Source organism: Ornithorhynchus anatinus, chromosome X1 (genome assembly GCF_004115215.2).
Source record: "Ornithorhynchus anatinus isolate Pmale09 chromosome X1, mOrnAna1.pri.v4, whole genome shotgun sequence".
Taxonomy (NCBI): Eukaryota; Metazoa; Chordata; class Mammalia; order Monotremata; family Ornithorhynchidae; genus Ornithorhynchus; species Ornithorhynchus anatinus.
Window position 1 is genome coordinate 82,057,477 of NC_041749.1, and position 27,698 is coordinate 82,085,174.

At 48.9% G+C, this 27,698-nt stretch overlaps 1 protein-coding gene across 3 annotated transcripts in view; it reads left to right on the forward strand.

Moving 5' to 3' along the window:
- The first annotated feature begins 317 nt into the window (after nt 1–317).
- The window catches only part of SLC7A6 (solute carrier family 7 member 6), a 68,687-nt gene continuing 41,306 nt past the window's right edge, over nt 318–27,698 (forward strand). The window contains exons 1-4 of one of the 3 annotated variants that reach the window (XM_029050886.1): nt 318–367; nt 2,032–2,105; nt 2,269–2,427; nt 26,568–27,130. In XM_029050886.1, coding sequence (XP_028906719.1) covers nt 26,611–27,130 — 520 coding nt within the window. In that variant the 5' untranslated portion in view covers nt 318–367; nt 2,032–2,105; nt 2,269–2,427; nt 26,568–26,610. Of the gene's footprint in view, nt 368–2,031; nt 2,106–2,268; nt 2,428–22,646; nt 23,097–26,567; nt 27,131–27,698 lie in introns of those variants that run through there. The other 2 variants (XM_029050884.1, XM_029050888.2) reach the window with 2 other exon arrangements.

The following is a 27,698-nucleotide window of genomic DNA, read 5'->3' on the forward strand; positions in this document are numbered from 1 at the left end:
TTCAAGAGGCCGGCTGCTAGCGGGCCGAGGGTGGGAACGAACCGGCCGCACCGATACCGCATCTGGGTCACGATATGTCGGGAGCCGTGCAGCGGGACGATCTTCTCCCTGGCGTCCAGCTGCTCTCCGAGCCCCGGCTGGGGACTGTCGCGACATGACGCGCCGATCTGGCCGGTCCCAGGAGGCAGCCCCCCGCACCTGTCACCGTCCCCGCCCTCCCGCCATCACGTGGAGCGGGGAGGGGGATCCGGGAGGAGGGGCCGAGCGGCGGCGGCGGCGGGAGGAGGAGGAGCAGGAGCAGGCGGCGGCGGCGGCGGCGGCGGCGGAGGCGGAGGAGCATCTCGGAGGCGGCCGGGGCCATGCGGAGGTAACGGGCTCCGGGGTGGGACGATCCCGGGCGGGACCGGGGACCCCGGCGATCACTGTGAGGGGCGTCCCCCGGGCCCGGCCCCGCCCGCGGCTCTCTCTGGCGTCCGTCCCCGGGGGACCTCCCGAGGGGAGCCGGAGCCGGAGGAGCCCCCCGGGCTATTCCGTTTCAGCAGTTGCCGAGCCGGGGGCGGGCGGCGGGCCGGACCCGAGACCAGCCCCCGGGGCGGGGTAGAGGCGGACAGCTCTTGCGCCTCTCGCTCTTCGGCTTTGTCTCCGTCGGCTCTGCGACCTTCCCCGCGGGCTGCGGGGCCCGGCTCCCGCACGGCTCCCGCGGAGCCCACCAGTCCCACCGTCCCCGTGCCCTGGCCGGGATCTGCTGGGCGCAGACATCGCCCCAGGCAGGCCGTATGGAGGAGGGCCGGGCGGGGGAGGGGGGAGAGAGGTGGTCGTTCCACCTCCCGAATGGCCGAGGAGAGAGCCTATCTGAGGGGGAAGGGCTTTCTGCAACCAACGCGGGGAGCAACCCGGTGGGGGACCCCCGAGAAACACGGTTCTACTACCGAGGCCCGGCAAGCGGGGACGGGGCTTGGCCGAGGATCTCTGCAGTCTCCCTCTCCGGATGCCTGAAACTGATTCTCACTGCACTCCCGTAGGGCGGCGATGAGGCAGTGCTGCCCAGGCTGAGATTTGAGTCGAAATAAAATCGCCTGGCCCATCCGTTTTGACCCCCGCCGCACTCTCTGATTTTTCCTTTTTTTTGGAGGGGGTGGGGGCGAGGTAGCGGGCGGGAAATGATCTCTCTCTTGCTGTACTGTACTTTCCAAGCGTTCAGCGCAGTGCTGTGCACACAGTAAGGGCTCGATAAAAACGACCGAAGGAACGCATCGCTGAATTCCCGCCGTTCATGCGGGGAGAGCTGGTCCCCAGGTGCCCGGGCAAGCTGGGCAGGGACTCCCCACTCCGAAAATCTTTTTTGTCTTCTGTTGTGGTTGCTATGGAGGGCAGGGCTTGACCGGAGAGGCGGGGGTTACCGGATGGACCTTTAAATAGACCCGAGTTACCGTTCACCTCCCTCAAGAGAGGTCTCACCCTTGCGGGAGGCGTCTTAGGCGCGCTCTCCCTGGACGTTCCCGCAGCACTGTGTGGAGTCAGGGTGAGTTGTTCCTCTAAGATCAGGATGGTCTCACCAGCCGCCGCCTCCTTCCAAGGGATGAACTCGGTGGAATAGAGGGGCGGGCACGGGTGGGCTTTTGCTTCTGTTGAGAGTTCCCGAGCCACAAGTAATAATAATAATGTTGGCATTTGTTAAGCGCTTACTATGTGCAGAGCACTGTTCTAAGCGCTGGGGCAGACACAGGGGAATCAGGTTGTCCCACGTGGGGCTCACAGTCTTAATCCCCATTTTCCAGATGAGGGAACCGAGGCACAGAGAAGTGAAGTGACTTGCCTACAGTCACACAGCTGACAAGGCGGCAGCGCTTCCCCTGTGCACACAGTAGGCCCTTGCTAAGCGCCATCGATGATGACGAGGGAGATGGGTCTGGCCAAAGAAATGTTCATTTCGTCCCTACGAAATTAGAGATGTTCATATATTTTCCTTACTCCGGGATCTCGGTTGAAATGACTCAAAGAGGCTTTAGTGACTCAGTTACTGTCTTACAGGGTTTGAGAAGATAGGAGAGGAAGAAACTCCACATGAGTCCAAGATTATGTTTATACCCTAAGTACCATTTACGGTAAGTAATAGCTCATCGGTGGGGTTTGGCGGCTCTTAGCTCAGTGCCATTGTTATACTTCAAGCTCTCTGATGTGCGTCTTTCCCGGAAACCTGTGTAGCGATTGTGCCATCTGCTTGTTTTGTTTTTCCTTTTCTTTTTAATTTCCCTTCCCTCCTCCAAGTCGCTGATGAAACCACAGTCGGTGCATCGTAGACGAGCTTGGGGCAGAAATGGCAATGATGGCATGGTGGTATCAAGATGAAGAACTGTGTTGCTCATGTTTCCAGAACTTGGGCATAACCTCAGAACAGTGACTACCCTTTACACCAATAACCCACCGGTAGGAGTCAATCAATCCCTCGACTTTATTGAGCTCTTGCCGGGAAAGCATAATAGGAGAGAGTTGGTAGACACGGCGGCCCCTGCCTACAAAGAGCTTCCAGGCCGGGGCGGGGGTGGGGTGGGGATAGACATTAAAAAAAAAAATACGGATCGGGGAAATAGCAGAGTGTAAGAATATGTACGTAAGTGCCGTGGAACTGAGTGGGGGCCGACTATCAGGAACTTAAGGAGTACAGATCCAGGACAAGCTCCCTGCCCACAGGGAGCTTACAGACTAGAGGGGAAGATGGATGTTAAAATACATCGCAGGGTGGATATGTATGGTCCTGTGGGGGTAGGGTGAAAATCAAAGTGTTTCTGGGGGACAGACCCAAGCGCATAGGAAACGCAGAAGGGAGGGCAGATAGGGGAAAGGAGGGCTCAGTCAGGAAAGGCCTCTTGGAGGAGATGGGATTTTAGGAGGGTTTTGATGGTGGGGAGAGTGGTGGACTGTCGGCTATGAAGAGGGAGGGAATCTCCAGGATGGAGGCAGGATGTGGGCAAGGGGTCAGGGGCAGGTAGATTAGATTGAGGCACGGTGAGTAGGTCGGCGTCATTTCTTTGTATTTGGAGTTCAGTGGAATTATTATGAACTCACTGGTTTTCTAGAATTGAGGAAAATTACTTAAATCAGTCATAGGAAAGTCAGATATGATGAAACCACTAGTCAGAGCCAGATAAATGTTCTGAATGAGAGCCAACTGATCGTGAGAAAGGGGAAAAACATATCTCTAGCTCTTGGCCAGTCATCCGCAAGACGAGTTGGAGGTGGAGACAAAAGGTTGATTATCCCCCAAAGAGACAGAAACACACTTACTTCTACATTTTAAATTTCTTAGGCTTCATCTGTTTAGGCTGAAAACACCGGCCAACTCATCGGGCCAGCCACCCTGTCATTTGTGGCCTTTTCCAGCTCTTTTCTCCCTTCGGCCTTCGTCTCAAAACTTCAACAAACTTCCTTTGAATGATTTTTTCCTTTCCTGACTTCCTTTTGTTGAGGCATGGCAGATTTCTCCTCTTCTGCCCCTCCCCCTCCCTCTGTCCCTTCCCTTCCCTCTCCCCCTCTCCTTTCCCCTTGGCAATGTCTGGCGGTATGTGCTGGATTTTTCTGTGGCTGCCCTAAAGTATACATAAGTCACGTGACTATTTCCAAGGAAGGACTCCTCTGGCAAAAGGCTGTTCTAATTATGTCTGTTTTCCTGCTTCATTTGCAAAGGTGTTTGCATCAAATGCTACAGTACTGGTTTCTCTTCTGCAAAAGCTCTGTCAAATGTTTGCTGTTGATGGAGTCTTTTGAGTAAACAGTTTGGTGATTGCAGCTTGAAAGGGAACATGCTGGTGGGGTATTTTACAGTTTAAAGTGATTTTAACCTTGCCTCTCTTTAGGAAGAATTGTGGTGATGCGTTTATAGGACACTTTTCTTTCAAGCAATTCAGTGCTCTGAATATATCTATCATCTCATTTAGTCTCACAATCACCTTGTGCGAAGGCATTACAGAGTTCGTGAAAGAGAATGCTAGATATCGCTGACATTCTAAACCCTCATTTTGCTCATCCGCTAATTTAATAGCGGAAGTTAAAGCGAAGACTCGTGTTCCTAAGATTTCATTCTCTAGGATAAAACACTCTAGGACACTATATACATAGATATACAGATCGTATGCAGCTTAGTAGGAAAGACAAAAATTAGAGAAAGGGAAGAACAATGGAAAATGGAAAGGAAAACCATAACAATGAGCTGAAGAACAATGTGGCTAAAGGAGCCCTTTTTTAAACCATGCCCCTTCCAAACCTGAGTAATCCTCTCATTTCCCTCCCATCAATCACCTCTGCATTCACATCTTTATCTGTTGATTTATTTATTCATTTGTCTCTATTCTTTGCATCTATTCTCTGCCAATCACTTATGGCAGTTATTGAGCGCTTACTGTGTGGAGGGCACTGAACTAAGCCCTTGAGAGAATACAATAGAGTTGATAGACATTAACCCTGCCCTCTAGGAGGGGAGACCGGACATTCAAATAAATTACAAAAAGGGGAAGCAGCAGAGTATAAAGAGACGTACATAAGTGCTGTGGGGGTGGGGTGAGGATAAAAGTGGTTAGGGTGTAGGGACCCAAATGCATAGGTGACACAAAAGGGAGGGAGAGTAGGGTGGGGAGAAGAGAGGCTAGTCAGAAAAGGCTTCCCGGAGGGGACACACATGATTTTAGCCAAGCTTTGAAGATGGAGAGAATGGTGGTCTGGGAGTCAGAAGCCAGATGAGGAAACTGAGGCCCAGAGAAGTTAAATGACTTGCCCAAGGTTATACAACAGACAAGAAGTAGAGCCGGGACTACAACCCAGGTTTTCTAACTCCCAGGCCCACACTCTTTCCACTAAGGCTATGCTGCTTCCCCAGAGTCTGTTCCAAAAGTGGGGAAATGCAAGTCTGGGACACTCGTCTTTCCTCTCCACACCCACCTTCTGCCAACCTTCCCCTTCCCGGCAGAAACTCTGGCAGGTAGAGTCCCTGTTCTAGATGAACGAGCCTCTAACTCATGGCAACAGAGCAGGAAACATGCATTTTGTCAGACCTCTTTTTGCACCAGTCCCATCTGTCTCACCTAGTTATTTTTTGAATAAGGATAGCACATTCCGATCAGCATCCATGGGGTAACTAGATTCTTAGCTTCTTGAGGGCAGGGATCATGTCTATTATATTGAACTCTCCCAACTGCTTGTTACAGTCCTCTGCCTGCAGTAGATGGCCATTAATTGATTGATTGAGAACCACTGAGATTGGGGATGGAACCAAATGCAGCTCAAGTGAGTCAATGACTGGTGCTGGTGTGTCCACTCTCAGCTGGCCTTTTCCAATCACGTAGTGCCCAGTTCGGCATGCACCTAATCAATTAGTGATAGTTACTGAGTGTTTATTCTGTGAAGAGCACTATACTAAGCTTGGGAGAGTACAAAACAACAAAGTTGGTAGACAGGTTCCCTGCCAAATCCAATGGCTCCTACTCCATTCTAATCCTCCTTGACCTCTCTGCTGCCTTTGACACTGTCGACCATCCCCTCCTCCTCCATACCTTATCTCACCTTGGCTTCACGGACTCCGTCCTCTCCTGGTTCTCCTCTTACCTCTCTGGCCGGTCATTCCCGGTCTCCTTCGCTGGCGCCTCCTCCCCCTCCCATCCTTTAACTGTTGGAGTTCCTCAAGGGTCAGTTCTTGGCCCTGTTCTGTTCTCCATTTACACTCACTCCCTTGGTGAACTCATTCGCTCTCACGGCTTTGACTACCATCTCTACACAGATGACACGCAGATCTACATCTCCGCCCTGTCCTCTCCCCCTCCCTTCAGGCTCGCATCTCCTCCTGCCTCCGGGACGTCTCCACCTGGATGTCGGCCCGCCACCTAAAACTCAACATGAGCAAGACTGAGCTCCTCATCTTCCCTCCCAAACCCGGTCCTCTCCCAGACTTCCCTATCACCGTGGATGGCACGACCATCCTTCCCGTCTCTCAGGCCCGCAATCTCGGTGTCATCCTTGACTCGTCTCTCTCGTTCACCCCACACATCCTATCCGTTACCGAGACCTGCCGGTTTCACCTCTACAATATCGCCAAGATCCGCCCTTTCCTCTCCACCCAAACGGCTACCTTACTGCTATGGGCTCTCGTTATATCCCGGCTAGACTACTGTGTCGGCCTTCTCTCTGACCTCCCTTCCTCCTCTCTCGCCCCGCTCCAGTCTATTCTTCACTCCGCTTCCCGGCTCATCTTCCTGCAGAAACGATCTGGGCATGTCACTCCCCTTCTTAAACAACTCCAGTGGTTGCCTATCGACCTCCGCTCCAAACAAAAACTCCTCACTCTAGGCTTCAAGGCTCTACATCACCTTGCCCCTTCCTACCTCTCCTCCCTTCTCTCTTTCTACCACCCACCCCGCACGCTCCGCTCCTCTGCCGCCCACCTCCTCACCGTCCCTCGGTCTCGCCTATCCCGCCGTCGACCCCCGGGCCACGTCCTCCCGCGGTCCTGGAACGCCCTCCCTCCTCACCTCCGCCAAACTGATTCTCTTCCCCTCTTCAAAACCCTACTTAAAACTCACCTCCTCCAAGAGGCCTTCCCAGACTGAGCTCCTCTTCTCCCTCTACTCCCTCTGCCACCCCCCCTTTACCTCTCCGCAGCTAAACCCTCTTTTTCCCCCTTTCCCTCTGCTCCTCCACCTCTCCCTTCCCATCCCCACAGCACTGTACTCGTCCGCTCAACTGTATATATTTTCGTTACCCTATTTATTTTGCTAATGAATTGTACATCGCGTCGATTCTATTTAATTGCCATTGTTTTTACGAGATGTTCTTCCCCTTGACTCTATTTATTGCCATCGTTCTTGTCTGTCCGTCTCCCCCGATTAGACTGTAAGCCCGTCAAAGGGCAGGGACTGTCTCTATCTGTTGCCGACTTGTTCATCCCAAGCGCTTAGTACAGTGCTCTGCACATAGTAAGCGCTCAATAAATACTATTGAATGAATGAATGAATGAATGCCCGTAAACGGCTTACAGTCTAGAGAGGGAGATGGATATTAATATAAATAAATTATGGCTGTGTACCTAAGTCCTCCAGGGCTGAGGGTTGGGTCAATAAAGGGTACAAATCGAAGTGTAAGGGCAATGCAGAAGGGAGTGGGGGAAGAGAAAATGAGGGCTTAGTCAGGGTAGGTATGGGACTTCAGAATTCTTCTGGCTTGACAGTGCGTGACGAGCAAATTCGGAGAAACTGCCTCTCCTTTCAAGGCCCCTTCCATTCCTGAGCTTTTATGGCCTATGCGGACCAAGCTCAGGAGGGTGGCAGGCTGGTGATTTTTCCGGTGTATGGGATAACGGGGAAACCTGGCTTGGTTCCTGAAACTTTATCAAGTTAATCGTTTGGGCTGTCTGCTTCTTGGGAGAAATTGTCACGAATGTGTTCCTTGATTGACTGACTGGCTGGAAATACAGATGGCAAGGAGAAAATAGAAAGGTAAAATCTATCTCATGATAAGAAAGGCCAGGGTCTCCTGACTTATTCTTTCCTATCCTTTTTCAAGTGGGGCAGGACAGCCAAATTAACAGCCTTGGGTTGGAAAGAAATATGAATTCCTCCACTTGGTTATGTATTATTTTAACCTTCTTGTAGCTTTCTATTTTTTAATGGTACTATTCTTTCAAGGATTCCTCTTCACTGAGATGGAAATGTTGACAAGTAGCCTTTAATGGACATGAAAACTTGCACTGAAAGTACCTGATAAAGCATTTGGTAGAGGCTGTAATTACACGGCTTCTTTTTTTCAAGAGCCTTGGAGATTTTTTTTACCAGGCGTGAACTTTCAAACAGTGACAAAGGCATTTTATGGGTGTCAAAAAACTTAGGGTGAAGGGCTCGTATTTCATGCAGGCAGAAAGAGGACTGGGAGTGGATCTCATTGTTGGATGGTATCCTTTTTAGAAAAATCCTTAAGATCACTCTCCCAAGGCTCTCGGTCTGAGTGTTAGAGGCCAGCCACACTGGACCTGGCCCACTGGCCTCAGTCTGATTCCTGGACTGAGCAGTGGGCGGTGGCATGTGCTTGTGGCCTTTCCTGGCTCAGACCTTCTTGGACCGCTGCCAGAACTCCAGTGGCCTGAGAACACACACGTGTGCAGTAGTATCCTCATTCATGCCGAGAAGTGTGTTTTACGTGGTTTCCACTGTGCTATCCATGAGTCCCGAGCCCTGGGATTGTCTGGCTTGGGTAAGAGAGACCCCCTCAAATCAACAGATGCCCCCTTTCATTTAGTGATATTTCATGTCTCATGTGTTCTCCAGGGCTGCCATTCCTTATGCAAACGGAGTAGTCACTTCTTGCAACCGTGACCCTTTGGGCCCTCCCTCAGGCTGCTGAAATGAGCCACAAATTGCATTGGCTTTAGCGGTTTTTGCTACATGGCCCAGGCTGGTTGGGGATTCCCCAATTTCTCTGGGTTGTCTGGTCTATGGGAGCATCTCAAAGCTGCCTGATCCTGGTAGCTCCACACCTCCCTCAGCCTGTGACATAAGGCGGTCCAAAAGTTAGAAAACATGGCAATTGCAAAAAACTCTGGAAACGAGAACACTTAAAAGAACACAATGACCTCTAAAGTCAGAATATCCCAGGCTGGTAAGTATGGCAGAGCCAGCTGTTCCGCTCGGCCTCAGTGCGGCGCCCAGTAGTCAGAAGCTGGGGATGTCATCACCCACCGTTCAGCCAGTACCGGTGCCCGCGGGTCCAGCTGGGATTGTTTAGTCAAGTTCCATGGCTGGTTCTGTGCTACTTGGCGGCGTGTTTACACTATTGAAGCGACTCGTAATTGGAGGAGAACCCGGAGGCCTAGAATTTTAGACCTGGGCTGGTTTGGTGGCCTGTTGCGAGCAAGCCCAGGGTGCTGCCCCAAATAGCCATGATTACAAGAAAACAAACTCTCCCACCCCCAAAAAGTTAGTCCTGGCAGTAATCAACCCCACCATTCTCACGCACAGACCCTTTAGCGCACACATTCAAATACACCTCCGGGTTCACATGTAAAAGCACACATACGTAACACCTTCCTAATATTGAGATATATAAATATGTATACATGCATATATATATACTTATATTTCTTGCTATTAAGACAAATGGAAACAAAACCACAGAAGAAGAAAACAAAGAAAAAGGGAGAAAAAAGAATGAGGGAAAAAATAAGAGGGAGTAGAATGTGAAGAAAAGAAATGTAGTGCAGACTCCCAAGTGCTTAGTATGGTGTGCTGCACATAGTGAGCACTCAATAAGTAGCATGGCTCAGTGGAAAGAACATGGGTTTGGGAGTCGGAGGTCATGGGTTCGAATCCCAGTTCTGCCACTTGTCAGCTGTGTGACCGTGGGCAAGTCACTGAACTTCTCGGTGCCTCAGGTACCTCATCTGTAAAATGGGGATTAAGACTGTGAGTCCCATGTGGGACAACCTGACTATCCTGTATCTACCCCAGTGCTTAGAACAGTGCTCTGCACATAGTAAGCACTTAAATACCAACATTATTATTATAAGTACCATCGATGGTGATCAGTTCTGGAATGGAGAGAGGAGGAAGAAGAGGTAGGACTCACAGGGAACCTGGTCTTCACAGGCTCGGAGAGATGAGAGGACCTGTTCCCCCCCTTCTATATTTCATTTTTGTTGCCCCTCAGGATCCCTTCTCTTTCAGAGGAAAGAGCAAAGAGGAAATGCCTTTACATTCCGGTGTGTGCCTGTGGATAAAGCCAACAGGGAATTATTCTTTTCATTTTTAGTATATATAAGATTTTGCATAATATAAAAATCCTATAAATTTGTATCAAGCTTTTATTTTTATTAAGGACTTTCACCCCGGTGATCTCATTTTGTCTTTACACTATCCCTGGGAAGCAGGAAGTAGCGGATATTCATTTTACATGTGAGTAAACAAACATAAAGGTGACGTGATTTACTTAAAGTAACACAGTGGCCCAGTGGCAAAGCTAAGTCTAAAAACCAGGTCTCCTGCCTCCCAGACCCATGCTCTTTCCATTAGACCACACTGCCCTTTATTTGTAATCCATTTTAATCTGTTTCTTTCTGTAGACTGTAAACTCCTTGAGGGCAGGGATCGTGTCTACCAATTCTGTTGTCCTTTCCCAAGTGCTTAATACATTGCTCTGCACTCAAGTGCTCAATAAATACGATTGATTGATTGATTGATCGTCCCCTTTCAGAGCACAGTGCCATCCATAAAATCTCTCACTTCCAGGAAAAGGCACTCCCTTGAGCATAAACAAAAGGATCCTCTTCTTCCCCCAGCAGATGGTGGGTTTATGGAATTAGTTATCGCAGGAAGTTGTGCAGACAGAAAATATGAGCAGGATCAAGATGGGTTTGGACAAATTCAGGGATAGGAGATTTCTAATCGGCTACTAGAAATAAAGGTTGGGCTGTTAGGATTGTCCTAACAGTGAGGATGAATGCCAAAGAGGGGAATCAGCTCACTTTTGTTCCTGGCACCCAAGTGTTTCTGTTTTAGAGACAAGAATAACCACCTGATTTGATCATTGGTCTGACCCAGTAGAGGCAGTGCGTATGGTCTTATGTAGTTGAGGGGTAAGTGGTGGGTGAAGAGAGCCAATGTGTAAGAGGGGTAAAGCCGGTGGAAAGGCTTAAAGCCAATGTTTGAGGCAGAGGGAAATGGGATACCCCTGGGGGATGTTGAGAAATGAAGAGAACAAAGAGATACACGGCCAAGCAATGTTGCAGGAAGATGATCTGAAACAGCAACGTGTAATAGAGACTGAATGGGGAGAGGCTGGAGGCTGGGAGACCAGAAAAGGGTCGGATACGATATTCTAATTGTGATATAAAGGTGGCTGTTTGCATCGAGAAGGGGTGGATCTGGAAAACCTTGTGGAGGGGAAGAGAAGGGAAACTGGCAGAATTTAGTTGTTGATTAAATATGAGAGCTGAAGGACACTGAGGAGTCGAGGACGACCCCAAGGTTGCGGGCTTTTGGGATAAGGAAGATGGAAAACCCCGGGGTGGGGGAGAGTGGATTTGGGTGGGAAGATGAGAAGGACAATTTTAGACATGTTGCTAGATGAGCAAGTAGAAGGTGGGTAACAACTCCTTCCACCTGCACCTTTGACTCTATCTCTTAGCACCTTATCAAAACACTTGCTCTTTCTTTTCTTCTCTCCCTGATCATGATCTTCAACTGCTCACCCTCCAATAACTCCTTCCCCACTACATTCAAACATGCTTACATAGCCTCATCCTAAAAAAACCCCTCCCTTGTCCCTCATGGCTCCCTCCAGTTATCTCCCTCCTACCATTCCTCTCCAAACTCCTTGAGCGAGTTGTCTACACTCCTCCCTCCCCCTCCACTTCTCCTCCAATTCTGTTGTCTACACCCCTCCCTCCCCCTCCACTTCTCCAATTCTGTTGTCAACCCCCTGCAATCTGCTTCCTCCCCCTTCACTCCACAGAAGCTGCCCTGTCTCTAAGGTGACCAGTGACCTCCTTCTTGCCAAATCCAATGGATGCTACTCCATCCTAATCCTTCTCGACCTCTCAGCTGCTTTTGACACTGTTGATCACCCCCTTCCCCTGGAAACATTATCTAACCTTGGCTTCACTGACAGCGTCCTCTCCTGGTTCTCCTATCTCTCTGGCCGCTCCTTCTCGGGCTCCTCTGCCTCCCACCCTCTAACTGTGGGACTCCCTCACGGCTCAGTTCTGGTCCCCTTTGATTCTCCATCTACACCCACTCCCTTGGAGAACTCATTTGCTCCTATGGTTTCAACTAGCATCTCTACATCGATGATTCCCAAATCTGCCTCTCCAGCCCTGACCCTTCTCCTTCTCTGCAGTCTTGCATTTCCTCCTGCATTCAGAACAGCTCTACCTAACCACCCAAAACAGAACTTATCTTCCCACCCAAAACGTCTACAGTGGTGGGAAAGACGGGTAGACACAACACTATCCTCCCCATTGCACAAGACCAAAACCTCGGCATTGTCCTCGACTCATCTCTCTTATTCAGTCTGTCACCAAATCCTGTTGGTTCTATTTTCATAACATCACTAAAATCCACTCTTTCCTCTCTATCCAAACCGCTGCTACTCTGACCCAAGCACTTATCCTATCCTGCCTTGACTACTGCTTCAGCCTCCTCAATGACCTCCCTGCCTCCTGTCTCCCCCTACTCAGTCCATACTTCACTCTGCTGCCCGGATCATTTTTTGAAAAAAAGTTCAGTCCATGCCTCCCCATTCCTGAAGAACAGCCACTGGTTTCTCATCCACCTCCACATCAAACAGAAACTCTTGACCATCAGCTTTAAAGCACTCAACCAACTCACCCCTTCCTACCTCCCCTCGCTACTCTCCTACCTCAACCCAGTTGGCACACTTTGCTCCTCTAATGCCAACCTACTCACTGAACCTTGATCTCTTCTATCTCCTCATCGACCCCTTCCCCACATCCTCCCTCTGACTTGAACTCCCTCCCATTTCATATACCACAGCCCACCATTTTCCCCACCTTCAAAGCCTTATTAAAATCACTTCTCCTTCAAGGGGCCTTCCCCAACTAAGCCCTCATTTCCCCTACTCCCTCTCCCTTCTGCATTGCCCTTGCAGTTGATCCTTTAAACACTTATTTACCCCACTCCCAGCCACATGGCACTTCTGGACAGATCCATAATTAATTTTAATTGTCTGTGACTTCCACTAGACCGTAAGCTCTTGTGGGCAGGGAATGTGTCTACGGATTCTGTTATATTGTACTCTCCCAAGCACTTAGAGTTCTCTTTCCACAGTAAGTCCTCAATAAATACCATCGATTGATTGATAATGCAAGTGGGAGAGAGTGAGTGGGTGAATATGTGAGAGGGAGACTGGCAGGTTTGAGAGAGTCGGTATATAGACTATATATATGGCAGAAAGAAAAAGAGAGAGCAAGAAGGGGGAGGAGACACTGTGGGTGGTCAGTGAGCCCAAGATACTAGTTATTCTAATTATTAACAAATCTTACAGTTAATCAAGGACTGTTTCCCAAAGGATCTTGTGGATCTAATTTGGGTTTAAAATTACATCCCCAATATATATCAAAGGAAAGAAAGAAACCATTCATAATATTAGGAAATAAATCAAGGAAACCTGAGAATAAGACAGTTGGGAACAAACACAATGTGCTTATGTCAAGAATGGTTTGGCTGCAGGGTCTGAGGGAGGAAAAATAAATACCCACAGGTGGAAAACTGGCTGGAGATTGCATCAGAGTTGAAGTGCCCAAACCTCAAAATGTCTGCCTGTACAAATTTATTCTTACAACCCCGTTAAACAGTCTGCCCCTGGCTCTTCAGTAATCTGAGGAGTAACTCCCACCCCTGGTCTGGATCACTTCTGAATGGAAAAAGGGAAGAGCTTGGGGTTTTTGTCATGCACCTCAGTTGAAACCACACCAACCAATTCAGATTCCACCCAGCTGGTCACTCAGGTAGGGTAGGGGTTCAGAGCTGTGCAGTCACTTGTCGTGGGGTTTCTCTGATGGATTTTTTATTAAGGACCTGGGTTCTAATCTACTGTGTGACCTGGGGCAAGTCATTTAACTTCTCAGTCTCAGTTCCCTCGTCTGTAATGCGGGGATTAAGACTGTGAGCCTTTTGTTCATTCAATAGTATTTATTGAGCGCTTACTATGTGCAGAGCACTGTACTGAGCACTTGGAATGAACAAGTCGGCAACAGATAGAGACAGTCCCTGCCCTTTGATGGGCTTACGGTCTAATTGGGGGAGACAGACAAGAACAATGGCAATAAATAGAGTCAAGGGGAGGAACATCTCGTAAAAACAATGGCAACTAAATAGAATCAAGGCGATGTACAATTCATTAACAAAATAAATAGGGTGATGAAAATATATACAGTTGAGCAGACAAGTACAGTGCTGAGGGGATGGGAAGGGAGAGGGGGAGGAGCAGAGGGAAATGGGGGGAAAAGAGGGTTAAGCTGCAGAGAGGTGAAGGGGGGGGGCGGTAGAGGGAGTAGAGGGAGAAGGGGAGCTCAGTCTGGGAAGGCCTCTTGGAGGAGGTGTTTTAAGTAGGGTTTTGAAGAGGGGAAGAGAATTAATTTGGTGGAGGTGAGGAGGGAGGGCATTCCAGGACCGCGGGAGGATGTGGCCCAGGGGTCGACGACGGGATAGGCGAGACCGAGGGACGGTGAGGAGGTGGGCGGCAGAGGAGCGGAGCATGCGGGGAGGGCAGTAGAAAGAGAGAAGGGAGGAGAGGTAGGAAGGGGCAAGGTGATGTAGAGCCTTGAAGCCTAGAGTGAGGCTTTGTGTCTAACCTGATTACCTTGTATCTAACTCAGAGCTTAGAACAGTGCCCGGCACATAGTAAGTGCTTAACAACTACCATTAAAAAAAGGAATAGCTTTGTAATTCAAAGGTCAGTCACATGCTTTTGAAAGAACTGTGAACAGACTCGTCTAGGAATTCTGGACTTGCAATGAAAGTTGGGAGTGATTCCACCACATTTCCTTAGTCTGCCTATTTTAATTGGCAAGGCAACTCCCCATCCCTAAGAAAATTTGATTGTACATTTGGGGTGGTGCATGCTCTCAGTCTTTGCATTGGAGCAACAAAACCTGGACCTCACCACTGCCAGGAAAAATCTTCCTACTTTTATCCAGCGTTCCCTCCCTTTCCCATTTTCCCTTCCACTTGAGACAACCTCTATTGCTTGGTTCCTTTCATTCATTCATTCATTCAATAGTATTTATTGAGCGCTTACTATGTGCAGAGCACTGTACTAAGCGCTTGGGATGAACAAGTCGGCAACAGATAGAGACAGTCCCTGCCGTTTGACGGGCTTACAGTCTAATTGGGGGGGACGGACAGACAAGAACAATGGCACTAAACAGCGTCAAGGGGAAGAACATCTCATAAAAACAATGGCAACTAAATAGAATCAAGGCGATGTACAATTCATTAACAAAATAAATAGGGTAACGAAAATATATACAGTTGAGCGGACGGGTACAGTGCTGTGGGGATGGGAAGGGAGAGGTGGAGGAGCAGAGGGAAAAGGGGAAAATGAGGCTTTAGCTGCGGAGAGGTAAAGGGGGGATGGCAGAGGGAGTAGAGGGGGAAGAGGAGCTCAGTCTGGGAAGGCCTCTTGGAGGAGGTGATTTTTAAGTAAGGTTTTGAAGAGGGAAAGAGAATCAGTTTGGCGGAGGTGAGGAGGGAGGGCGTTCCAGGACCGCGGGAGGACGTGACCCAGGGGTCGACGGCGGGATAGGCGAGACCGAGGGACGGCGAGGAGGTGGGCGGCAGAGGAGCGGAGCGTGCGGGGTGGGCGGTAGAAAGAGAGAAGGGAGGAGAGGTAGGAAGGGGCAAGGTGATGGAGAGCCTTGAAGCCTAGAGTGAGGAGTTTTTGTTTGGAGCGGAGGTCGATAGGCAACCACTGGAGTTGTTTAAGAAGGGGAGTGACATGCCCAGATCGTTTCTGCAGGAAGATGAGCCGGGCAGCGGAGTGAAGAATAGACCGGAGCGGGGCGAGAGAGGAGGAAGGGAGGTCAGAGAGAAGGCTGACACAGTAGTCTAGCCGGGATATAACGAGAGCCCGTAATAGTAAGGTAGCCGTTTGGGTGGAGAGGAAAGGGCGGATAGATGGTTCCTCCATCTTGTGTGTTATGATTTGGTCTTTCATCCTTGGCCCCAGGGTTTTGTTAATCAAATATTTAGGGGTAGAATCCTGGGGTTAGAAGGGAACTTAAGCCCCCTGCCTCCAGGCAGGTAAATGGCTAAACAAACCAGGACCAATGATTTTCTATTCTTTCCTTAAAGATCTCCCAGATTGTAATTCCACCACCAATCCCTCTCCTTAGTCTAGTTCAACATCTGATCATCCAGGCTGCCAGGTAGCATAGAGGATTTATAAAGCAAAGGAGAAAGTCACTTGATGAGAAAGCAAGGTAGGTCTTCTATAGGAAATCCCAAGACCCAATGAACTGGTTCTCTACCCACCTGGCTGAGCTGAATTGGGTGTGAAAGGAGGAGTTGGGAAGGACAGCTTTTGCCATTCATTTGAGAATATCATACATGTCTCTCACTCTCTCACTTTCATTCACTCACTCTCTCTCTCTCACACACACACACACAAAGAGTGGACAATGACTGCATGGAGTTGTCAGGGATGTATGCCATGTGGAGATCAAAAGCTTAATGGTTGAAAACTGGTGATTTGCTAATAAACATGGCACTTAAACTCTCCCGGTTTCACCAGGAATCTGCCTACACCCCAACTGCCTTTTCCACCCATCTTCTTTTCCTCCCTTCAGCAGGAGGACAACAAAATTCCATCAGCGGTTTTTATTTTGCTCTGAGGGTTTTTTAAGATGAGGTAATCCAAATGTACTGCAAGTTCCCTTCTCCTTCCAAGGCCTCCTGAAGGCCGGTTCTGCATGCTTACTTGTATGTATTTTGGTCCGTTTTGGTGGAGGGGCAAAGGAAATCCAAGTCTTGTGTCATAGGATTCCTTCTCCACCTGTGAGTAACTCCAGCAGCCTGCCAAGCTGGAAAGGTCTGAAAGAAGGGGTTGCTAGCTTTATCGTTTCCCATTTCACTTGTCTAATACTGGCATCTGGGGGGATGAAATATGCTTTTTTTTCCCTTTGGTTTTTGCTTTTGCATCATTTGAGGGAGAGCAGGTGGGGCTTCCAGAACAGCTGATCCCTTTGCATTTTACCATTCCCAAGGCAGCCTGACAATTGGCAAGGCCTATTTATACTTATACCCTTGAGTTTGTTGGGTGGAGACTGAAGCTTCAGTTTATCTCTGAGATCACCTCTCTCCAACTCCGCCTCTACAGAAGTTGAATTTAGTTAGTGAGCCCTAGCTAATGGCGGAAGGATCTGCTTGGAAGACCTGGAATGCATTTCTCTCTCCATTCCCCTCCCTGCCCAACCCCCACTGGATAAAGCCCAGACTGTTTAATTAGTCTGGTAGCTTGGATTAAGTTGGGTGGGAACGTACCTGGTACTAGTTAGTTGATGTGGTTTCTTTTTGTCTTAGGTCTCCCAGATAGGAAAAACACTGACCAAAAATCAGTCGTAATAGCTCTAGGAGGCATCTGCACTTTTCTAAGTGAAATCAGCACTGTTTAAAAAATTTAGCTCTACTGCATGCAGTCTCTAGAGGGAAAGGTGAAGTGACCTAATGGCCTTGGATTTTGAGATTTTGTGTTTGAGGGATGGATTGGTTAGTTGTCCCCTGTCAGGTCAGTAGCCCTCGCTCTGTCGATGCCAGTTGTAAGTCAGGTAAGCCATTCTTTTTTTCTTTAACTGCTCCTCTTCTCTCTCAGTCTCCAATCAACTCGACCTTTTTAAAGGTGTGTCTCCTGTCCCAAACTCCCAATCCTATCCTGCGTGATTATCCTGTAGATTTAAACTCCTCCTGTGGACCCTAAGCGTCTTGTGGGCAGGGATCACGCCTACCTGGGGAAGCAGTGTTGCCTAGGGGCAAGACCACAGGTCTGGGAGTCAGAAGCCCTGGGTTCTCATCTGGTTCCACCACTTGCCTGCTGTGTGACCTTGGACAGTCACTTAATTTCTCTGTGCCTCAGTTCCTTCATCTGTAAAATGGGGATTCAGTACCTGTTCTCCCTCCTACTTAGACTGTGGGACCTGATGATCTTGTATCTATCCCGACGCTTAGTATAGTGCTTGGCATATAGTAAGTGCTTAACAAATACCACAATTATTACTATTATTATTACCAACTCTGTTGAATGGTACTTTCTCCAGCACTTAGTACAGTGCTCCGCACACAGTAAATGCTCAAAAAATACCAACGATTGACTGAAAAAAGAAAATTACTGGTCTTGCCCTCCCTGCACTTGTTTTCATCCCTGCCTGTGATGATCCCCTCCTGGTTGCCTTAATTGTGTATGTCCCTGTTTCTGTTTCCTGGGGGAAACCTGCGAGGTGAGGGCTGGGAGGCTCCAGGAGGGATAGGAATGGCTGTATTCAACAAATACCAAGGATTTATCAGAAAATGGGGCCTGTTGTGTGTGGGGGGTCTCACTTAATTAAGCCTTGGCACAGGTTTAAAGGTGGTTAGAGTGAGTTGGAATGAGGGGAGGGTGGAGTGAGTAAAGAACAGAATAATTGAAAATCTTGTTCTTTTAAGTGAAGCAGCTTGGCCTAAAGAACACAGGCCTGGGAAGCAGGGGACCTGAGTTCTAATCCCTGCTCTCCCCCTCATCTCCTCTGTGACCCTGGGCAAGTCCCTTCACTTCTCTGTGCTTCAGGTTCCTCATCTGTAAAATGAGGATTTGATACCTGTTCTCCCTCCCACTTAGACTGTGAGCCCCAAGGCGGAAAGAGACTGTGTTTGTGTTGATTAACTATCTACCCCGGTGCTTAGTACAGTGTTTAGCACATAGTAAACACCTAACAAATGCTATTATTATTATTATGTGGCTAGGTCACGGCTGGCAGCAACAGGGAGACTTTTTGGCACCGTGACTAGAAACAGCTAGCCAGTACTGCCTCTGCCATGGTGTTGATTGTAAGTCTGTACTCCTGGGAGTTGCTGAAGCTCACCTGTTGATGTTGTGTGATAATTTGGGCTCCATAAGAAGGCCCTTACTTATCTGCAGAATAATCAATGGGTAATCAAGGCCTGAGGTGGGGAGGGATCAGGTGGGTTGCTTTCCTACTTTTTCAACAGGGCCTGAAACCATCTTGCCCTTTCAGCAGGCTTGAGACTATCCCTGTATTTTTATGGTGGCCTGGTGAGACACCATCACATTTCCCGATTTCTCCAATTGAAATAACATGCTAACCATCTTACTTCTTTTAATTTTTACTTCTCACTGAGGCTACTATACAGTATTTGCCTGTTTAAGCGTCTTTCCCCCACCCCCAACACACACACACGCGCACACACACACACACACACACACCCCACACCCCCTCCCCCCAAATTTCAGGCTTAAAGGAAGTGGAAATGAGTCAAAGGGGAAATAAGAAGCATAATGCCACTGAAGCCATGCACCTCCACCCCCGATTGATGGTTGCAGTTTAGGATCATCCCCCTGCCTATACATCTTGCAGCTGTGAGGATTTTCCACAGGCTGGCATCCCCATGCTTCCTTCATCATCAGCAGCAATGGTATTTCTTGTGCTTAATAATTAGAGTACTTGTTAAGCACTTACTATGTGCCAAGCACTGTTCTAAGTCCTGGGGTAGATACAAGTTAGATTGGACACCGTCCATGTCCCACATAGGGCTCACACTCTTAATCCCCATTTTACAGATAACTGAGGCCCAGAGAAGTGAAGTGACTTGTCCGAGATCACACAGCAGACATGTGGCAGAGTCAGGATTAGAACCATGACCTGACTCCCAGGCCCGTGTTCTATCCACTAAGCCACGCTGTTTACTATCAGTCATATTTCAATTAATGGTACTTAGTGAGCACTTTTGTTCATTCAATAGTATTTATTGAGCGCTTACTATGTGCAGAGCACTGTACTAAGCGCTTGGGATGAACAAGTCGGCAACAGATAGAGACAGTCCCTGCCCTTTGACGGGCTTACAGTCTAATCGGGGGAGACGGACAGACAAGAACAATGGCACTAAACAGCGTCAAGGGGAAGAACATCTCATAAAAACAATGGCAACTAAATAGAATCAAGGCGATGTACAATTCATTAACAAAATAAATAGGGTAACGAAAATATATACAGTTGAGCGGACGGGTACAGTGCTGTGGGGATGGGAAGGGAGAGGTGGAGGAGCAGAGGGAAAAGGGGAAAATGAGGCTTTAGCTGCGGAGAGGTAAAGGGGGGATGGCAGAGGGAGTAGAGGGGGAAGAGGAGCTCAGTCTGGGAAGGCCTCTTGGAGGAGGTGATTTTTAAGTAAGGTTTTGAAGAGGGAAAGAGAATCAGTTTGGCGGAGGTGAGGAGGGAGGGCGTTCCAGGACCGCGGGAGGACGTGACCCAGGGGTCGACGGTGGGATAGGCGAGACCGAGGGACGGCGAGGAGGTGGGCGGCAGAGGAGCGGAGCGTGCGGGGTGGGCGGTAGAAAGAGAGAAGGGAGGAGAGGTAGGAAGGGGCAAGATGATGGAGAGCCTTGAAGCCTAGAGTGAGGAGTTTTTGTTTGGAGCGGAGGTCGATAGGCAACCACTGGAGTTGTTTAAGAAGGGGAGTGACATGCCCAGATCGTTTCTGCAGGAAGATGAGCCGGGCAGCGGAGTGAAGAATAGACCGGAGCGGGGCGAGAGAGGAGGAAGGGAGGTCAGAGAGAAGGCTGACACAGTAGTCTAGCCGGGATATAACGAGAGCCCGTAATAGTAAGGTAGCCGTTTGGGTGGAGAGGAAAGGGCGGATCTTGGCGATATTGTAGAGGTGAAACCGGCAGGTCTTGGTAACGGATAGGATGTGTGGGGTGAACGAGAGGGACGAGGCAAGGATGACACCGAGATTGCGGGCCTGCGGGACGGGAAGGATGGTCGTGCCATCCACGGTGATGGAGAAGTCTGGGAGCGGACCGGGCTTGGGAGGGAAGATGAGGAGCTCAGTCTTGCTCATGTTGAGTTTTAGGTGGCGGGCCGACATCCAGGTGGAGACGTCCCGGAGGCAGGAGGAGATGCGAGCCTGAAGGGAGGGGGAGAGGACAGGGGCGGAGATGTAGATCTGCGTGTCATCTGCGTAGAGATGGTAGTCAAAGCCGTGAGAGCGGATGAGTTCACCGAGGGAGTGAGTGTAAATGGAGAACAGAAGAGGGCCAAGAACTGACCCTTGAGGAACTCCAACAGTTAAAGGATGGGAGGGGGAGGAGGCTCCAGCGTAGGAGACCGAGAATGATCGGCCAGAGAGGTAAGAGGAGAACCAGGAGAGGACAGAGTCCGTGAAGCCAAGGTGAGATAAGGTATGGAGGAGGAGGGGATGGTCGACAGTGTCAAAGGCAGCAGAGAGGTCAAGGAGGATCAGAATGGAGTAGGAGCCATTGGATTTGGCAAGAAGGAGGTCATGGGTGACCTTAGAGAGAGCAGTCTCGGTAGAGTGGAGGGGACGGAAGCCAGATTGGAGGGGGTCTAGGAGAGAATGGGAGTTAAGGAATTCTAGGCATCGATTGTAGACGACTCGTTCTAAGATTTTGGAAAGGAAGGGTAGTAGGGAGATAGGACGATAACTGGAGGGGGAAGTGGGGTCAAGAGCGGGTTTTTTAGGATGGGGGAGACGTGGGCGTGTTTGAAGGCAGAGGGGAAGGAGCCCTTGGAGATTGAGTGGTTAAAAATAGAAGTTAAGGAAGGGAGGAGGGCAGGGGCGATGGTTTTAAGAAGGTGAGAGGGAATGGGGTCCGAGGCGCAGGTGGAGGGGGTGGCACTTGCGAGGAGGGAGGAGATCTCCTCTGAGGATACTGCAGGGAAGGATGGGAAAGTAGGGGAGGGGGTTGTTGGGGGGGAGGGGAGAGGCGGAGGGGTGACTTTTGGGGAGCTCAGACCTGATCGTGTTGATTTTCGTGAGGAAATAGGTGGCCAGATCATTAGGGGTGAGAGATGGGGGAGGGGGAGGAACAGGGGGCCTAAGGAGAGAGTTAAAGGTCCGGAACAATCGGCGGGGGTGACGGGCATGGGTGTCGATGAGGGAGGAGAAGAAGCTTTGCCTGGCGGAGGAGAGGGCAGAGTTAAGGCAGGAAAGGATAAATTTGAAGTGTGTGAGATCGGCTTGGTGCTTGGACTTTCGCCAGCAGCGCTCAGCAGCTCGAGCATAGGAGCGTAGGAGGCGGACGGAGGAGGTGATCCAGGGCTGTGGGTTAGTGGCGCGAGAGCGGCGGAGGGAAAGGGGGGCGAGAGAGTCGAGATGAGTAGAGAGGGTGGAGTTGAGAGCGGAGACCTGATCGTCGAGAGTGGGAAGAGAGGACAGGGCGGCAAGGTGAGGCGAGATGCTATTGGAAAGACGGATGGGATCGAGAGAGCGGAGGTCTCTGTGGGGCAGTAGCGAAGATTTGCAGGGGGAGGGAGTGTGAGAGATGAGGCAGGTGAGAAGGTTATGGTCCGAGAGAGGGATTTCAGAGTTGGTGAGTGAGGAGATAGTGCAGCGGTAGGAGATGACAAGATCGAGGGTGTGACCGAGTCGGTGAGTGGGCGCGGTATGGTGGAGGAGGAGGTCGGCAGAGTCGAGGAGGGATAGCAGGCGGGCGGCAGAGGAGTCGTCGGGTACATCCGTATGGATGTTGAAGTCTCCAAGGATCAGAGTGGGCAGAGAAAAGGAGAGAAGGAAGGTGAGAAAGGGGTCAAGGTGGTTGAAGAAGTCGGAGGTGGGACCGGGAGGGCGGTAGATGACGGCGACAAGTAACTGGAGTGGGTGGTAGAGGCGAATGATATGGGCTTCGAAGAGTGCTTGGGAGAGTACAATACACCAGAATTGGCAGATATGTTCCCTGCCCACAGTGGGCTTACAGTCTAAAGGACTTTAAAAATGGTATTTGTTAAATGATTACTTTTGTGTCCAGCACTGGGGTAGTTTATCAGGTTGGACACAGTCCCTGTCCTGAAAGGGGCTCACAGTCTAAGTTGGAGCAAGCAGAACATTTGATATTTTGTTTTCTAGGTAGCTACATTTGGGGATGGCCCAGGAAGGGCAAAGGTAATGAGTGAAATTCCAGGAAGTGTGAGGAGGAGGGTGTCCACTGACAACCTTCGCAAATGCTGGAGGAGGATGCACCTGTGACAACACCTGATTTACACCAGCGCACATGGGGCAATATAATGCTGATGTGGGCCATCTTGCAGAAGTACACCTGTGTCATACGATCCAAGAGAGTTTCTCCAGCAGAAACCCTGGACACTACACTTCAGTGCCTTTGCATTCCCCTCCCAGGCCCAGGTGGACTCTGGTGCTGTATCTGAGCCGCCAAACTCCAAGGGAGACTCGATGCTGCAGAAAACTCTAAAAAGGACCTAAAAGTGTCCAGTTCCAGGTTGGTGCTGGATGAGGGACAGAAAACTGAAAACTGGAATGTCGAGTATGGGCTCAAGTTACTGGCCACCCTAGAGCAAGTTGTGAATCAGACCATTCGACACAGTGAGTTTGCAGTTCTTACCTTAAAGAAGAGCTTTGCTTTTCCCAACTCTCATCAGTATTGTTTTGTTTTCTCTAGCTTTTAAAAAGATTGGTCAGTAGATAGGAACGAGAACCCCTGCCAACCTCCCTCCCCTCCCCCCCCATTCTCCCTCAGCAACCGGAACCACTTTGGACCTAACGTAAACATTCTGCATTCCAACGTAGCTGAAGTCCTAACTCCAGAGAGAGAGAGGCCTGTTTACGAAGTGGAAAACTTGTTTGAGTGCAAAATGTGGTAAACCTGATAGCTAATCCCAGAATAATTTTGGTATTTGTTACGCACTGTGTGTCAAGCACTGTTCTAAGTGCTGGGGTAGAGACAAGTTAATCTTGTTGGACACAGTCCCCGCCTCACATGGGTTCACAGACTAAGTAGGGGGGAGAACAGGTATTGAAGACCCATTTTGCTGGTGTGGGAATTGAGGCACAGAGAAGTTAAATGACTTACCCAAGGCCACACAGCAGACAAGTGGCAGAGCTGGGATTAGAACCCGGGTCATTTGATACCATGGCCCATGCCCTTTCCTCTGGCTGCTCCTCAATACATAACAAAGGACTGTCTCTTTCGCCTTTTGCTTTTCAATTCCAGTTTCTAGGGCTTGCCTCAAGAAGGGCTTCAGAAAGTGTAATGAACAGAAGGGGAAATGAGTAGTGGCATGAATTAACCCTAATTTTGGACTAATTGAATTTTCTGTTGGACTAGTTGATTATAGAGTTGGGCCAGTTACGTGAAAACAGATACAGATGGACCTTTTTACTTAGCTGCTAACTGTTGAAAATGTTGACTCCAGTGCAGTGATTAGCAAGAGCAGAAGGAAAGAATAAGCCATCTGGGAAAACAACACGTCTTTTTTTGCGGGGAGGAGTAGGGAATTAAGAAGGGTGCTCTTGAGTGGAGATACTAAATTGTTCCTATCCTGGCAGAGTGAAGTATAGTCTCAGATTTTAAAAAACAAAAACAAAAAAAGCCTTAAGAGGGTGTAATGCTTGCCTTATTGGCTCAGTGGATTATTTTCAGAAACACTGGTCTGACTTTTTTCTCAAGTCATTCCTATGTCTATGAAGAAAGTATTCTTTAGAATTTTCACTTTTCTTCCACTTTGCAAAAAAAAAAAAGTCCAAGAATTCCAAGAAAGTAAATGTACACTGCATATTAATGTGCATTAAGAAATCATCAAATAACATTGATTTGGCCACACATTATGCTAAGGCTAACCAAATCTAGTTAAGCAAATATAGTCTTCAGAACCAGACACGGTAGCTAAATTAAACAGGCAGTATTAGTGTGTTGCTGGCATTACATTCTTTTCAAAGCCAGTAATTAAACTCTTTGAGGAAGGTTAGTAATTTGAGAGTTTTCAATAGCTTGATCCAAAATGGAGGATTTAATTATTTTTAGGACTCCATAAGTAAACTTGGATCCCAGGCAAGCACCCTGCTTTTAGTTCTTAGAGCTGCTGTATCTCTCTAACCAATTTCTCACCATTTTTATGTTGATGTTTTGACTTTCTGCCAGTTCCCAGAGACCTGCCTGTACTTGTTGAATGAGAACAATCACCCACGTCACCTGCAGTGACAAGGCCTGAAACCCTTTTCCATATTTTCAGGCAATTGCCCAAAGTAGTTCTCATGGAGGAGACATGGCAGCCAGTGGGTATAGCATTACACAGATGACCTGTTTTTCCCTTCCCAGTTTACACTGATGTAGCCAGAATTTGGGGGAACTCAAAGTGGGCCAGCGGCCAGGGCCAGGAGGTAAGGCAAGAGCCAGGGAGCAGGGTTGAAAAAGCAGGAAAGCCAGAAAGTTGGAGCTGGACAGAAAGAGAAGGGTAAGGGGGAAAAAAAGATAGGAGGAAGAAGGAGCAGAAAAGACAGAAAAAAGAAGGGATAAAGAGAGGAGTAAAGCAACCAGAAATCTGGTCATCCTAAATGGGGTCAAGGGAGAGAGAGAGAGTAAGGAGGAGGAAGAAGGAGGGAATGGGCAGAAGGAAAAAGTGGCAGCATTTAGAAGAGGACTGAGTTTGTGCAGTGAAAGAGAGGGGTCAAAGTTGACATCAAGATTGTGAGCTTCTGGCACAGGGAGGGTAGTGGTGTTGTGTGATCATGGTGGGAAAGATAGGAGGAGTGGGTTTTGAAGAAAAGATGAGTTCAGTTTTTTCTATATTGAATGTAAGGGCATTCATGTGGAGATATCCTGGAGACAAGAGGAAATATGAGATTGTAAAGAAGTTTGGGGCTGGTGAGATAATATTTGGGAGTCATCCTCATAGAGGTGAAGCCATGTGAGTGGGTTTCCGGAGAGTAAGTGTAGTATAGAACAGTCAATGATGCTGAGATTGTGTTCTACGTGATAATGGACTCAGCGCTATCAGTCTTGACTAAAGAAAACAATCTCATGAGGAAAAAAAAAAAAAGGACTCCCCAGCTGTACATCTTTAGCCCAAAGCATTTCTCCTTTTCACTGTTGAATTGTATTCAAAAGTTCTGGTATCAAATTATCCTAATGTTTTTGGACCAACAGGTCAGTTATCCCGAGCACAGTTAAGATAAAAGCCAGAATGAATGAAAATTTTCAACTTTCATTTGGTTTTCCCTGTGTAGAAAAGACCAGGGCCTCTTGGAGTAAAGGTCAAAGCCATAAATCAAGAGTTCTGAATCAGCTGGTTGCAGCTTTTCTAGTCGCTTTAGGAGAGAGGCAAATTTTTGGTTCTTTCAGGAGGGTTGAGAAGAAAGAGGTTACCAACTTTAGGGAAATCTGCTTCTTTAAAGTGGGAATGAGGAGGAGGCGGGTTTGAGATCTAGAAAACTAGAATTGATGGAACAAGATTCCCCCAGGATGAAGGATGAGCAGTCCGTTAGATTGGAGGCAGGGATCATGTCTTCCAGCTCTATCGTTCTCTCCGAGGCACTGAGAACAGACAGAGGTTTATACTTAAGCACACAATAAATACTATTGCGTGATTAGAGAAATGGTGAGCAGGTTGAGAGCCTGGTCCCTGTCATTAGCTTAGAGACAGGGTGTCAGGTTCATTTAGAAGACATCAAAGAAACAACTTTGCAACACTTCTGAGTTAATTTCTTCTGGGAAGTTCAGAGCACTACTCATCTCTTTCATCCTCACAGCCCCACTAGGAGGCTGAGCTAGAGATGTAGTGTCATCGCTAGGTTAATGCTGCTCTGTTGGCCTGTTCTTTTGCCATCGACCTGCACCACCTGCCATTCTAATGTCTAGAAATGAGACTCTTTCCAAACAGCCATCCTGTATGGAGGGAAAAATGACATCGGTTCCCCTGCTCCACCCAAGGATGAGAAGAATGCTGCCTTGGAAGCCATCTTTTAGTTTGGGACCTTTGGGAATGCAAGATGGGAAGAGACTTACGACTTCATTCTGTTACACTAACGGACTCAGTTGTGTTTATTATTTGGTTGCAGGTTATAACTGAAGCTGTAGAGGAGAAGACTCAGGAAATCCACCATGGCAGAAGAGGCAAATATTAACTTTATGACTGAATACCGCCACATCCAGGAAGCAGAGAGGCCTGGCTCAGTTAGAGGCTGCGCCCTGTCAGAGGGACCTCAGGAAACATTGCAGCTGAAGAAAGAGATCTCTCTGCTGAATGGAGTCAGCCTCGTGGTGGGCAACATGATTGGCTCGGGGATTTTTGTTTCTCCGAAAGGCGTCCTCATCAACAGCGCATCCTATGGACTGTCGCTGGTGGTCTGGGCCATCGGGGGGATCTTTTCAATGATTGGGGCCCTCTGCTACGCCGAACTTGGGACGACCATCACTAAATCGGGGGCCAGCTATGCCTATATTCTGGAGGCATTTGGAGGCTTCATAGCTTTTATCCGCTTGTGGACCTCACTCTTGATCATTGAACCGACGAGCCAGGCCATCATCGCCATAACCTTTGCTAATTACATTGTCCAGCCTGTATTCCCTTCTTGCGAGCCCCCTTACGTAGCATGCCGTTTCCTGGCGGCAACTTGTATCTGTAAGTATTTTTCGGGGGCGGGGAGGTGGTGGCTTTTTTGCAGTAGGCAGTCTCTTTGGCTGCCATTATAGTTCCAGGTGGTGCTTTTAACACTCCACTGAGAGACTGTCCAGTGAGTTCTGGTCTGTCTCCCCCTACCACATCCCCTGACCCATTTCTGTAGCTTCCAGAAGCCGGAGAGGGGAAACTGTGTGGGGTAGGAGGAGAAGAGAGTGTTTTATCAAGAGAGACTTCAGGGTTGTGCGACGTCCTAGACATGCTAAAGTGGTGAGCGGCTTTCATTTTGCCTTCCTTTCTCACTGAACCAATCCCCAGTTGGTCAGGGTTGGAGCAGCGATTGCATTTTCAAACACAGCCATTGGCTCTCTGTTCCCTACTCCTCTTGCCAAGCCCCAGCAGCTGTGGGAGCTCCTGGGGAGGTTGCAGTGAGGATGCTGTGCCTGCCTTCCTTCTCTTCCTGAAGGTGGGTCGCCTTGGCAAGTATCAAAGTTAGCACACCCCTGGGTTTGGCTTTGCCATCCATGTGCCCTCTGTGCCAGAATTATCACCCTTCATGTCTGGTCCATTA